Below are 14,654 nucleotides of genomic sequence, written 5' to 3'. Positions count from 1 at the left end.
GGCGCAGCGGTCTAAGTCAGCATCACTATAGACTAGGGTTCGATCCTGGCCAGGACAGGTAATCACAGCCAACCGGGAGTCCCATAGGGCGTCGCGCAAGGGGAGAGTTTGGGGGTTTTTACTTGGCTCATCGTGCTCTAGCGACTCCTTGTGGCAGGCCGGGTGCCTGCAGGCTGACTTCGGTCGTCAGTTAAATGGTGTTTCCTCTGACACATTTGACCGGCTGGCTCCGGGATAAGCGAGCAGGTGTTAAGAAGCGTGATTTGGCGGGTCATGTTTCAGAGGGCACATGACTTCACCTTCACTTCTCCCGAGCCCATTGGGGAGTTGCACTGATGAGACAAGATTGTAATATCATGTAAAAGGGTGAGAAAAAAAATTATTACAAACAATAGACTGTAGAATGAATGTGCCTTAAGACACACCCCTACAAATATCACCAGGTGATGGATTGCACCCCTCTCCAGCATTGCAGCATGGTGTGTAGAAAGTTGGTAAATCTTCATGTATTTTTAAGAAGTGTCACTACGAAACTCCTAATATGTAAAGTACGCTTTTGGGACTAAAATATGTTTTGCTGGGGTGTACATCTGGCCAAATGAAAAAGAGCCAGCCATATGTTAGTTCTGGGGATTCTTTAAAGTCCAAACAGAAACGATCACAACCAAAACAATTGACACGAATATATATGAGGTCTCATCTTTGTTTCTGGCTATCATGGCGTCTGTTACAGGACAGGCAGCGACATTTTAAAGTTGCAAGCTTTACCAACTGAGCTACAAAGGAGCACCATGTGGGTAGTAGACAAGTGCACACTTCAGGAAAAAGTGTAGTATTGAGATGCATAGCCAGCAGGGGGGCTCCAACCCTCCAAGATTCCAAACATTTACATCCATTTGTCCACTACATAGAGATCTATAATGTGCTATACTGTAATGTACTTTTACTGTACTGTGCTCAAGTTTACTCTACTTGAGTTTTATACAATTGAAGAAACGGCCCATGGCCTCTTGATCAAGTGGTCTTAGTCTTGAGACCACTCAAGACCACAATTTCAGTCTTTAACTTGTCATGGTCTCAACCACAGAGTTAGAGAGATCATCATTATGGCGTCTGCCTCAACGGCGCTCTCCGTGGTCAGTTTTCTTATTTTGTTGTGTTTGATTAATGCATACATCTTATTTTGGTGATTTAATTCCACCTGCAGTACTGGAGTCATGAACCAATTCTTGTCATTAATTTATTGTGGCCACTAGATGGGGGGTGTTTTAGTAATTTACAAACCGTAGCATCCAATTTGAAGACAATGCTCTGATCATTGGCTGATTACTCCCAACCCATAGGAATCTTGACCCAGCTGACTACTTTAGAATGGTGGAAGCCTTCATTGGCAATGTCCAGGCTAAAATGGGTTACAAAGAGGTTGAGTCCTCTATCCATCTCTATGGTCTCATCTCACTGGGTCGGGATCTTGGGGCCAATGTCCTTGTATAAATATTGGTCTTGGCACCTGGATATTACCTTAGTATTTGGTTTACAAACCATAGGCAACCCAATTTTGAAGAAGACAATGACTGATCATTGGCTGATCACTCACAGGCAGGTATTAACCATGCCGAAAGGAAAAGAGTAGAATAGAGAGAGTACCACTACCAGACCCACACACATCAGCAGAAGAGACTGCCTAGAGGGTAGCTGGTTTCCCAGATAGCCAGTGGAGAGAAAAAAAGAATACACACCATATAAAACCCACATCACAGCACAGGGGTAACCCAAACAAGAATACCTCATACAATAATACTAATACTAATAATGGCAGAGCAATTCAACAGCAACTTCATACAAGAACGAACCCAGTCATCAACATAGGATTTGCAATAATCTGTATTATTTTCTAGTGGATGAGTGCAGAGGGTATGAATGTGGGGGGTGTTCATCAACACAACAAAGGCCTTAAAAATGTCCACAGTCTTCTCGGCCACATGTCATTAGTACACCTCAATACAGTTCACATAACAATACACAACTTGCAAGCAACCTCCCTTTAACTAAAATGTCCAAATACTTCTGGCAGGGCAATAATAGTCCAGCTCTAATGAACTTCAATGGGAAGTGCATTGGAAAAATAGAGAGTCTGTTGCAGGGTAAAGCACTGGAACGATAGAGGGAAGAGAAAAAAAGAAAGAGAACAAGAGAGATCTTAGCTGTGGTCTTCAGGCGTGCAGGTGTACTGTCTGACTGTCCGATGGTTTGTTGGTTTGTATGTTAAAGCTTCGCAAAAATGTTGCTACTAATCCATGCGATCCATAACGGGCGCGGTCCCAAACGAAAACAACCACGACCTAGAGCGATTACACCGATGATTGAGTTAAACACTCTATAAACTACACACGCTGAAAACAAACAAAACTTCTGCAGCACAGCACACACAATCAAACTGTCGCGCCACCAAAGAGCCCCTCCCCAAAGAGCTGAACGAGCTCTCTTTATTTCCTCCTTCCTTACTGCTCATGCGCTCTTAAAGTGGCAGTGCACGGTGAAGGCTCCGTGCAGATTTCGCCACAGTGTGATCATTTTAACATCTAACAACGTAATTCAATAAACAAGCTTCAGATTCATACAATCAACGTTGAACATTTTACAGAGAATAATAGAGATTATATTACTTAATTAATTTTAAAAGTTTTAAAACGCAGTTTAGAAATCTTCAGGGGTCCTGTGTGGCTCAGTTAGGAGAGCATGGTGTTTGCAATGCCAGGGTTGTGGGTTCAATTCCCATGAGGGACCACTGAGAGAAATGTATGCACACACAAGTTGCTCTGGATAAAAGCATCTGCTAAATGACTGAAAATGTAAAACATATACACTTACTGACGTGCCGTTTATGAGTAGGCACACACCTACACATGCTCACACATAAACACACACACCTTTATTTAAACAGGGGGAAAAAATACACACAGCTCTTTCACGTCAAGTTAATAGGCTTTCAGTGTGGAGCGATGCCCTAGCGTACTCCTCACTGCCTCAGCCCTAAGCCCCCACAGTGGGTGTGCCCAGAGAACACAAACAGGAGGCCTGGTGCTCAAACTGGAGGTGACAGTGTCCATAGGCTCCAGTGACAGCTAAGACTTAGAGCACTGATGCTAGCATTAGCTACAATGCCTTCAGAAGGTATTCATATCCCTGACTTATTCCACATTTTGTTGTTACAGCCTGAATTTAAAATGTATTAAGTATATTTTGTTTCTCACGCATGATCTACACACAATACCCCAAAATGACAAAGTGAACACATTTTTAAAAAAAAATTGCACATTTATTGAAAATGAAATTCAGAAATGGCTCATTTACATGAATAAGTATTAACATATGTATACATGTTAATGACCTTTAAACAACGATTACAGCTGTGAGTCTTTCTGGGTAAGTCTCTCTAAGAGCTTTGCATACCGGGATTGAACATTGTTTACACATTATTATGAAAAATATTATTCAAGCTCTGTCAAGTTGGTTGTTGATCATTGCTAGATAGCCAAATCTTGCCATAGATGTTTAAGACCATTTTAATTCAAATGTCATCTTGGTAAGCAACTCCAGTGTATTTTTGGCTTTGTGTTTTAGGTTATTGTCCTGCTGAATTTGTCTCCCAGTGGTGGAAAGCAGACTGAACCAGGTTTTCCCCTAGTATTTTGCCTGTGTTTAGCTCTATTCCATTTTTTTAAATCCAAATAACCTCTGTAGTCCTTGCCGATGACAAGCATATCCATAACATGATGCAGCCACAAACATGCTTCAAAATATGAACAGTGGTACTACAGTAGGTGATGTGTTGGATTTGAAATAGGAAGAGTGGTACTAGGTGATGTGTTGGCGTTGCCCCGAACATAACACTTTGTATTCAGGACGTAAAGTTACATTCTTTGCAACCTTTTTGGCAGTTTTACTTTAGTGTCTTATTGCAAACAGGATATATTTTTTTTTCTATTTTGATTCTCTACAGGCTTCCTTTTTTCACTGTCATTTGGTTAGTATTGTGAGTACTACAATGTTGTTGATCCATCCCATTAAACTGTTTTAAAGTCACCATTGGTCTCATGGTGAAATCCCTGAGCAGTTTCCTTCCTCTCCGGCAACTGAGTTAGGAGAGATGCTTGTACAGTGCATTTGGAAAGTATTCAGACCCCTTGACTTTTTCCACATTTTGTTATGTTACAGCCTTATTCTAAAATTGATTCAATTATATTTTTTCCTCATCAATCTACACACAATACCCAATACTGCAAAAACAGGTTTTTAGAAATGTTTGCAAATGTATTTATATATAAAAACAGATACCTTATTTACATAAGTATTCAGATCCTTTGCTATGAGACTCAAAATTGAGCTCAGGTGCATCCTGTTTCCATTGATCATCCTTGAGATGTTTCTACAAGTTGATTGGAGTCCACCTGTTATAAATTAAATTGATTGGACATGATTTGGAAAGGCACATCTCTCTATATAAGGTCCCACAGTTGACAGCACATGTCAGAGCAAAAACCAAGCAATGAGGTTGAAGGAAATGTGGGAAAGGGCACCAAAACAGATCTGGGGAAGGGCACCAAAACATTTCTGCAGGATTGAAGGTCCCCAAGAACACAGTGGCCTCCATCATTCTTAAATGGAAGACGGTTGGAACCACCAAGACTCTTCCTAGAGCTGACCGGTCGGCCAAACTGAGCAATCAGGGGAGAAGGGCCTTGGTTAGGGTGACCAAGAACCCGACGGTCACTCTGACAGAGCTCCACTGTTCCTCTGTAGAGATGGGAGAACCTTCCAGAAGGACAACTATCTCTGCAGCACTCCACCAATCAGGCCTTTATGGTGGAGTGGCCAGACAAAAGCCGCTCCTCAGTAAAAGACATAAGACAACCTGCTTGGAGTTTGCCAAAAGTGACCTAAAGACTCTCAGACCATGTGAATCAAGATTTTCTGGTCTGATGAAACCAAGATTGAACTCTTTGGCCTGAATGCCAAGCGACATGTCTTGAGGAAACCTGGCAGCATCCCAACGGTGAAACATGGTGGTGGCAGCATCATACTCTGGGGATGTTTTTCAGCAGCAGGGACTGGGAGACTAATCAGGATTGAGGAAAAGATGAACGGAGCGAAGTACACAGAGATCCTTGATGAAAACCTGTTCCAGAGCGCTCTGGACCTCAGATTGTGATAAAGGTTCACCTTCCGACAGGACAACGACCCTAAGCACACAGTCTAGACAAAGCAGGAGCGGCTTCGGGACAGGTCTCTGAATGTCCTTGAGTGGCCCAGCCAGAACCCAGACTAGAACCCGATCCAACATCTCTGCAGAGACCTAAAAATGGCTGTGCAGCAACGCTCCCCATCCAACTGTAACAGTGTAGCTTCCGTCCTTCTCCTCGCCACAACCTGGGCTCAAACCAGGGACCCTCTGCATACATCAACAACTACCTCCCACGAAGCATCATTAGCCATCGCTCCACAAAGGAACAACTACTTCAAGGTCTCAGAGCGAGTGACGTCACCGATTGAAACACTATTAGCGCGCACCCCGCTAACTAGCTAGCAATTTCACATCGGTTACACAACCTTATAGAGCTTGAGAGGATCTGCAGAGGATAATGGGAGAAATTCCCCAAATACAGGTGTGCCAAGCTTGTAGCGTCATATCAAAGAAGACTCGAGGCTGTAATCGCTGCCAAAGTGCTTCTTCAAAGTACTGAGTAAAGAGTCTGAATATTTATGTAAATGTAATATTTCAGTCTTTTTATAAATGTGCTAATATTTCTTAACCTGTTTTTGCTTTGTCATGATGGGGTATTTAATCCCTTTTTAGAATAAGGCTGTAACGTCACAAAATTCAAGAGGTCTGAATACTTTCCGAACACACTATATTTGAAGTGACTGGGGGTACGGATACACCATCCAAAGTGTAATTAATAACTTCACTGTGCTCAAAGGGATAGTTAATTTTTACCCATCTACCAGTAGGTGCCCTTTGTGAAGCATTGGAAAACCTCCCTTGTGGTTGAATCTGTGTGTGAACTTCATTGCTTGACTGACAGATAATTGTATATGTTGGGAACAGAGGTGAGGTAGTCATTAAAAAATCACGTTAAAACACTATTGCACACAGAGTCCATGCAACTCATGTGGCTTGTTAAGCATATGTTTACTCCTGAACTTATTTAGGCTTGCCATAACAAAGGGGTTGAATACTTTTTCACTTAAAGACATTTCAGCTTTTCATTTTTAATGAATTTGTAAAAATGTTTCTACATATGTCTACAAACATAATTCCACTTTGACATTATGGGGTATTATGTGTGAGCCAGTGACACATCTAAATGTAACGTATTTTAAATTCAGGCTGTAACATGACAAAATGTGGAAAAAGAGAATACTTTCAGAAGGCAGAGGGGCAGAGAGAGGCGTATCATGGTTTCACACCTCCCTCTGGTGGAGATGGTAGGTCTGCACAAACATTAGGGTTGTTGTCAGGCTTTCATTTTGCCCTGTTGTGGCTTGGTACTGGACAGATCTAGAATCAGCCTCCCGTCCCCCATGGGCTCCCTTTTGTGTTATGGCTAGGTTCAATGCAGCGATCAAAGGGTGTGGTCCAGATATTCTTGTTATGTGGTGTGTTTCCATTGGGCCCTTTATGTTGATTCACCTTTACCTGACCCCCGAATGTCAGACATAATACTGCAGCAGTAACACCTGTAACAGAAACCTCATATCCTTCTCATATTGTCTATGTTTGATGTAATATTAAAGTTCACCCAAATTACAAAATGACATATTGGTTTCTGTAAGCAGTCTATGGACAAGGTATGACAGCAATCAATGCTTTGAGTTTGTTTATCTGACAACTGTCTCCAAAAGCTAATATCAGGGCTTGTATTGGATTTGTTCCACAAATGCTAAAAAATAAGCATTTGGAGATCGTGTCCAGGTAAACAAAACCACTGCTTTGTCTTATGTTGTCCATAGACTGCTTACAGTGTAAGGAAACCCATATTTACTAACTAAAAGGTAAGGCTAAGGTTTCTAAATATGGGTTTCCTTGCCCTGTCTGAATATTTACGTAATTGTAATATTTCAGTCTTTTTTATAAATGTGCTAAAATTAGTTAACCTGTTTCTGCTTTGTCATGATGTGGTATTTAATAACGTTTTAGAATAAGGTTGTAACGTCACAAAATTCAAGAGGTCTGAATACTTTCCAAATGCACTGTATATTTTAAGTGAAGTAGGCGTTAGATTATTGAGAGATTGATTTAAAAAAAAGCATCTCTCTCTATTTCTCTGTAACACCCCCTTTCTCCACTCCTCCTCAGACATCAACATGGCGGGGGAGCCCAAGCCCAACAGACCCAGAGGGCAAGGTTGATATAGATGAAACTTGTGACACTTTCCCCTTTTTAGTCAATTTCTCTCAATTTCTCTGTAACATTCTTTGTTCTACCTCAGACATCAACATGGCGGGGGAGCCCAAGCCCAACAGACCCAGAGGACGGAAGAGGTCTGCCGCTGGTCTCTACAGGTACATAGGAGAACCCTTTTTGGTTTCAGGTAAAAACCCTTTTTGGTTCCATGTAGAACTATTTTGGGTTCCATGTAGAACCCTCTGTAGAAAGTGTTCTACACAAACCCAAAACGGAACCAACAAGTGTTCTTCAAAGGGATCTCAAATTTGGACAGTTGAAGAACCCTTTTGGGTTCTAGATTGCACCTTTTTTTCTGAGTGTACTCTATAAGGTGTAAAGCGTAAATCATGTGCACAGACTCAGAGCCGCAATAGTCCGGCATTCTGTTGTGACATAGCTATGTGGCTCTGTATACCTCCCCACAATTCCCAACCAATGCAGCTCTATTCATTTGAATGTGTTGACAGTTGAAGAAATTGCTTGAGCTGCGCTGAGAATTTGAAAAGTATGAAAGCCAACGGTTCAATATTCTAGAACACTGCTGTACGTATGAATACACATTTGAACTATTAAGGCTTTATGGAACGGAGGGGGCAGGAATAAGTGGTCAATCTCAAGTCTCAATAGTTGCTGGTAATTCCTTTACTCATTTCCTATCCTTCTTCTACACCGATCAGATAGAACTTGATAGTGGGATTTTTGCTGTACTGCTTTGACCTGTCTTTTTTTCTGAGGTCAGTGCACATGAGGGAGAGGAATTTGGGAACTGAGGAGACTATTGATGCTCAATGTCATTCCAGAACATTATAATGTTGTCTAGATATTTTTTGGTTTCTTTCAGTGGCTATGACTTTGATAATGACTACTACAGTGATGAATTCTATGAAAGGTGAGTGGATTACGCCTGTAAATACACTTTCGGTGTAACTCTACATTGCACATCATCCAGCAATGAGAAAGAGAGAATGATTTTGCAATGGCAAACATTCACAGTAAAGTAAATAAAGAGATCATATTCTTTCATCAGTGACATTAATCGTTTTGCAATCTCCAAACAAATCAGTCAGTGATGGCATTATAATGCAGTCATACAGACACAATTAATGTATTTTGTGAGGGTGCGAACCATTAATGTCATTGATCAAAGACTATAAACTATATATTTACTTTCATGGGACTTTTTTTCTGAGCAGTGGAAGATGTTGTTGCCTTTTATTCTCAACTCATCATTACTGAAAGATGTCAAAACTTGTTCCCATAAGTAACGCTCACCCAGCTGTTAAGTCAAGCTTTTGTTTCACAACATGGCCTGTGCCGAGCAAACTTTGGCAGTGTCCGCCTCCTCTCTTGGCCGTTCCCATTTCAGTGGCTATAGAAGCCCCGCTGGTGCTCTCCGCTGGATGCCTGTGTTTGCAGATGTCTGAACATAATATCCAGATGAGGAACACATTTCAGCCATCCAGAGGAGTTTATTTATACCCTCTCTGTGATGTCCAAATCTGAGTTACGGCTGTCAGAGGCTGCCTTTGACTGGGATCAATATATTACAGAGAGATACACCCAATAATTTAATCGCCCTTCTGCTTTCAAGTGATCTTCAAAACCCCTAGTCTTCATGGAGCCGCTGACGCAACCAACGAACTTGCTCTCTGTCTGGACGGCAGATATCGCTTTGAAGCCGAGGCAATAGCCTCAGCCTCTTACTTTATTTCATTCACAACACACCAGAGAAAGCAGAATAGTTTCCTCTAAATCCTTTTCAGAGGTAGGTTTATTTTTCTACTGAACAATGGACACACATACCCCTTAAAGGCAATATAATTATCTCAAACTCCATAAGATGTATTCAACACCCACAGTCCATGATACTGTAGATACAATATGGTGTACTGTAGATGGTGTACAACTTCTGTGTGTAAGAAGGCAGTGCTTTACCTCAGTTGGCCCTTTCAATGTTTCAGGCATGTCAATACCTTTTTAACACCCTCGAGTCGATTTGGGCACTGGTGCATCAATCTAGGTAACATAATAAAAAATCCCCATCCAAATCTGTCAGTTCAAGCTAGAGATATTTTTTTGCATTGAATGCGTCTCAATCCACCTTATCCGCCAATGTTGCACTTACGCATCTATGGTGAAAGATGGCAGAGCTATAGCGGTGTTTGTCATACCATGTGACATCCCGAAAATCAGTCTTTCTCGTGAAAACGCCTGTAGCGTCCGAACAGTTTGACCTAAAAAACTATTATGGAAAGGGGAGACTCTCACGAACACCATGGTGGTCTCCGTTTTGCATTACGAACTTCACAAGTGTCAGGGGACTTGTCTGAAGTCGGTACCGTCAATGTGCCAACTTCTGTTTGTAGCATCCAAACCATTTGAGCTAAACTAATGTGATCCCAATGTGGAAAGGGAAGTTTCTCAAAACACAAAGGTGTTCTCTGTTTGGCTTTATGACCATCACAAGTGTCAAGGAGCCCATCTGAAGGTAACCGGCACCGGTTTAAAAAATGAATGGAAGTATGAAGGTAGTTTTGTGCCTAGGGATTAAATACATGCAAGGGATTAAATACATGCAAAAAAATCTAGATTTATATTTCCCGAGCTTTCTTATATCTCGTAGATATAGGACAAACACTTCAAAACCTTGTTTTTCATTTCTTGACTGTCTTTTTTGCCATTTATGAATGTGTTATTCAATGTGTTTCTCTGGTCTGTAGTAAAGGCCAAATTCAATATTTTATCAAATATTTTTTGGATACCTAAAAGGAATTCTAAATCTATAGTATAACCATCTAAAAACAATTCAATGTCAATTTAGAACCCCCAAAAACGGACTATTACCTCTGTACTGTCATAACTCAATACAGAAATGTACATTATCAATATCCATCCACCAAAGGCTGTGTACCCTCTCTCTTTCCCTCTATAGGCTGTTTGAGTACAGGGGCAGAGTGTCGCCAGTGCCTCGCATAGTGCCAGTTCAGTGGCCTCACATGGCCATGCCCCTGGTGCGTCAGGTCAACTATTTGCCCGCCAAGCTGTTGGAACGCACATCACTCCTCCCTAGCAGCATCAAGCAGAAGTGTAAGTTCCTGCAGGCGCTTTATATCAACAATTTACCCAATAAGATGTCTTTAAGCAAAGCTCTGAACTAAAATGGCTCGGTTGAACTTGAACGAATCCATAGCAATCTCTTTTCATCTAAAATTGTATTTTTGCTTTTAAACAGTAAATTCTAAGATGAATGGATATCATTTGTTGGGACGAGTACATGTTATTGTTTCGAGCAATCGCGCTTTGCAGTGTTGTTACCATATACAGCAGTCTTCTCTTGATTCGGTTCCATGCTGCAATAAATGTCTGGGTGGATCTCAAACTTAAATGACTCTTCTTTGCTGACCCCCTTCTCTCTCTTTATATCTCTGTTCTGGTGTTGTCTGTTACGGTGAGCTCAGCGGAAAAATCCAACGAGCTACAGGCAATCCAATCAGAGCTGACTCAGATCAAGTTCAACATTGATGCGCTGCTCGGCCGAGTGGAACAGATCACAGAAGACAAACACTTTGCCGCGGGTGAGTTCCATCTCCATCAGGCCACAAGAAAAATACAACTCTACAGACTACAACTTTACAGAGAGCACTCTTTATCAGGGTGGAGTCAACAAAAGGTAAAACAATTATGTGAAAACACCTTTACAGGAGGATAGAGAAAGTAGGGTAGAGAACTCAATTGAACCCCCAACACTGTGAAAAATGGCAGGTCCTTGCAGCCAAATAGAACTTGAAGTGTGAGTTGAGTACAGTTTAATACAGCTTAATCAACCCCCAAAAACAAAAAGGGCCAAGATAGGCCCAATATAAACTCTTACAGAAGCAGCCAAGAAAATCAGACTGAGTCAATAACCTTAATTAGTGTAATATTAATTCAGTTGAGTTATTATTACAAGGCTGCCTCTGGTATGCAGACTGTATAGTTTCCCACTCTCCCTTAATGGCCACTGTCCAGTAGGTGGCAGAATGACACAATCAGCCATTGATTATCTCCTTGGTGTGACCAAAGAAGAACATCTATTTTCTCTCTCCTGTCACAGACTACTTTATTGCATCAACAGCCCCTGCATTATTTTTCATATGTGAGACACCTTTATAAGCCCTTTTTCTAAATAAATTGACCCTCCACAGATCATATTCTGTTAACAGTGAGGGTCAAACACTGTAAAGGTGCGAGTCAGCGAGGTCCTGGTCTGCATCCCAAATGGCACCATATAAGGCACTACCTTTGACCAGAGCCCATTGGAAATAGGGTGCCATTTGGGACAAAGATCTGTTATATGAACTGTCATTCGCACTGGGTTTATGGCCCTGTAGGCTGGGCCAGCTGTACTCCTCTCTTTCTCTCTCAAACACACACACACACACACAGGTCATAAATTCAGTGCTCCTCTGTCTCTGACCAGGCGTGGCCTCTAACCAGAGATTTAGGATCAGTATTCCCTTCCTAAATTTTTAAGCCAAACCGTATCGATGTGAAACACAACTAACCTTGGATCAGTTGTTTCGGGGTTTACTTCAGAGCAGCTCTAAGTCCTAACTAATCATATGTATGTTTGTCAATTATTAATCTGCTGTGTGTACCACACTTTTGGTTTTCAAGTAGACTTGTCAATGATGTCTGGACAAATAGTACCTAGTTAAAGTGTTCCATTGAGAGCAGATGCAATACCTCAAGCTTTTTTGGGACCCATTAGAGCGTTGGACTAGTAACCGGAAGGTTGCGAGTTCAAACCCCCGAGCTGACAAGGTACAAATCTGTCGTTCTGCCCCTGAACAGGCAGTTAACCCACTGTTCCCAGGCCGTCATTGAAAATAAGAATTTGTTCTTAACTGACTTGCCTGGTTAAATAAAGGTAAAATAAAAATAAAAATAAAAATCACATTGCGAAACAGTGGAGAAAATATACCAGAAACAGATTTTTGTTCACTTGACTCACTGGTTTCATGACTTTAGCACATGAAATGTTTAATGTACAACCTACAAAGTAGCCCCAGAGGTTAAGGCGCATGTGGGAAGTGAGAAGGTTCTGGGTTTTCTAGAATGGCTTTACTTTCTCAGGGTACTAATTCAAATACACATATCATTGTCTCACTACGGGATTTGCTCAGCATATCACTGACGGCTCGAAGAATCAATCGCACATCATCTGTTGGAGGCAGACCAGTTGAGTGAGCGAATGAGGTGAGCCCCTCGCCTCCTTATAAGGCACCACTACCCCCTCCTCTGGTCATTCTCACCTCTTCCTTGTGGAAGAGATCACTACTCTCCTGAAGGTCTCCTCAACAAAACTAAATGGCTGTCTTCCTACTGAACTGTTCTCAGGGGACCTGTGAGGTTAACATTGCCAAATGTAGGACCTCTGCTCCTGTCGAGAGTGTTGCTAATCACACGAGCATTCCTACCTGCACATACAGTTGCATAAGAAAGGCTAGATAACTAAGAAACGAGTTGCCTACCTGCCCAGACAGTAGTATGGCAAGTTCCATTCTCTCGTTTAGTTCAACCTACGTTCATGCGTTTGATTTGACTGACCAGTTTAGCCTCACGGCATTACGGTCGTGGGAGACTTTAAACCGAAGTCGAACAACGCACCCTTCGCCTAGCACTGTGCTAGCTAAAACTTACCCTAGCCTAACGAGGTGCTTGCTAACTAGCTAATGCCTACACTAGCCTCACAGCTATAGCATTCATACACTGTGCTCACTTCAGCTATCCAAACCGCTCGCGGTTGAGGCTGGTTGGACGTGCTGCTATGGTAGAGAAAATAACATTAAATTCTCTGGCAACAGCTCTAAAGGATATTCCTGCAGTCAGCATGCCAATTGCATGCTCCCTCGAAACTTGAGACATCTGTGGCATTGTATTGTGCGACAACTGCACATTTTAGTGGCCTTTTATTGTCCCTAGCACAAGGTGCCCCTGTGTAATGATCGTGCTGTTTAATCAGCTTCTTGATATGCCACACCTGGATTATGGATTATCTCGGCAAAGGAGAAATGCTCACTAACAGGGATGTAAACAAATTTGTGCACAAGATTTGCGAAGCTTTTTGTGCGTATAGAATTCTGGCATCTTTTATTTCAGCTCATGAAACCAAAACTTTACATGTTACATTTATATTTCTGTTCAGTATATATCACTCTTTGTCCCCTTGAAACTAGGGGCACAGGGCCATGTTAATTCGATAAAAATGGCTCTCTGACGCCACCAGAGGGTGCCACCACACTACCTCAGGTGAGCGCAAATCACCAGTTCTTTCTCATAGCAGAGAATTAACACGCTTTCACAGTTACTGCCTAAGTGCTGTCTACTATTACAAGGGGATACAAACTTCAGTTTGCTATGAAATCCCCCATTTTCTACTGGGTTGTATTATCAATAGCCAACGACCACTCGCCAAAAGTCGCCGCCGTGCGGCAGAAGTGTAACATGCGTAAAACAGAAGGCTAACACAGCATGCACACAGCTTTTATTAAACTTTATGTGTTCTGGTGGAAGTCCATTCATTTCAATGGAATTCAATCTGCGACTCATCTGCTGTACTATTATTCAGACCCCTTGACTTTTTCCACATTTTGCTACGTTACATTTACATTTTTGTAAATGTATTCAAAAAATAAACATACCATATTTACATAAGTACATTCAGATCCTTTGCTATGAGACTCGAAATTGAGCTAAGGTGCATCCTGTTTCCATTGATCGTCCCTGACGTTTCGACAACTGGATGAGTCCACTTGTGGTAAATTCAATTGATTGGACATGATTTGGAAAGGAACACACCTGTATATAAGGTCCCACAGTTGACAGTGCATGTCAGAGCAAAAACCAAGCCATGAGGTTGAAGGAATTGTCCGAGACAGGATTGTGTCGAGGGGGGAAGGGTACCAAAAAATGTCTGCTCCATTTTTTATATTATTATTATGATATATTATATTTTTTTTTAACCTTTATTTAACAAGGCAAGTCAGTTAAGAAAAAAAATATTATTTACGATGACGGCCTACCCTGGCCAAACCTGGACAACGCTGGGCCAATTGAGTGCCGCCCTATGGGACTCCCAATCAAGACCGGATGTGATACAGCCTGGATCTGAACCAGGGACTGTAGTGACGCCTCTTGCACTGAGATGCAGTGCCTTAGACTG

General features: G+C 41.8%; 1 protein-coding gene across 1 annotated transcript in view; it reads left to right on the top strand.

The window, feature by feature from the left end:
- The window catches only part of LOC139412583 (RNA-binding protein Raly-like), a 190,527-nt gene extending 176,570 nt beyond the window's left edge, over positions 1-13,957 (top strand). The window contains exons 5-10 of the mRNA XM_071159294.1: positions 7,361-7,408; positions 7,494-7,566; positions 8,292-8,339; positions 10,383-10,537; positions 10,909-11,025; positions 13,890-13,957. Of these exons, the coding sequence (XP_071015395.1) occupies positions 7,361-7,408; positions 7,494-7,566; positions 8,292-8,339; positions 10,383-10,537; positions 10,909-11,025; positions 13,890-13,957 (509 nt within the window). The remainder of the gene's footprint in view (positions 1-7,360; positions 7,409-7,493; positions 7,567-8,291; positions 8,340-10,382; positions 10,538-10,908; positions 11,026-13,889) is intronic.
- Positions 13,958-14,654: the final 697 nt, after the last annotated feature.

Source organism: Oncorhynchus clarkii, chromosome 7 (assembly GCF_045791955.1).
Source record: "Oncorhynchus clarkii lewisi isolate Uvic-CL-2024 chromosome 7, UVic_Ocla_1.0, whole genome shotgun sequence".
Classification (NCBI taxonomy): Eukaryota; Metazoa; Chordata; class Actinopteri; order Salmoniformes; family Salmonidae; genus Oncorhynchus; species Oncorhynchus clarkii.
Note: the sequence above shows the minus strand (reverse complement) of the source record. Positions and strands in the feature narration are given on the sequence as shown.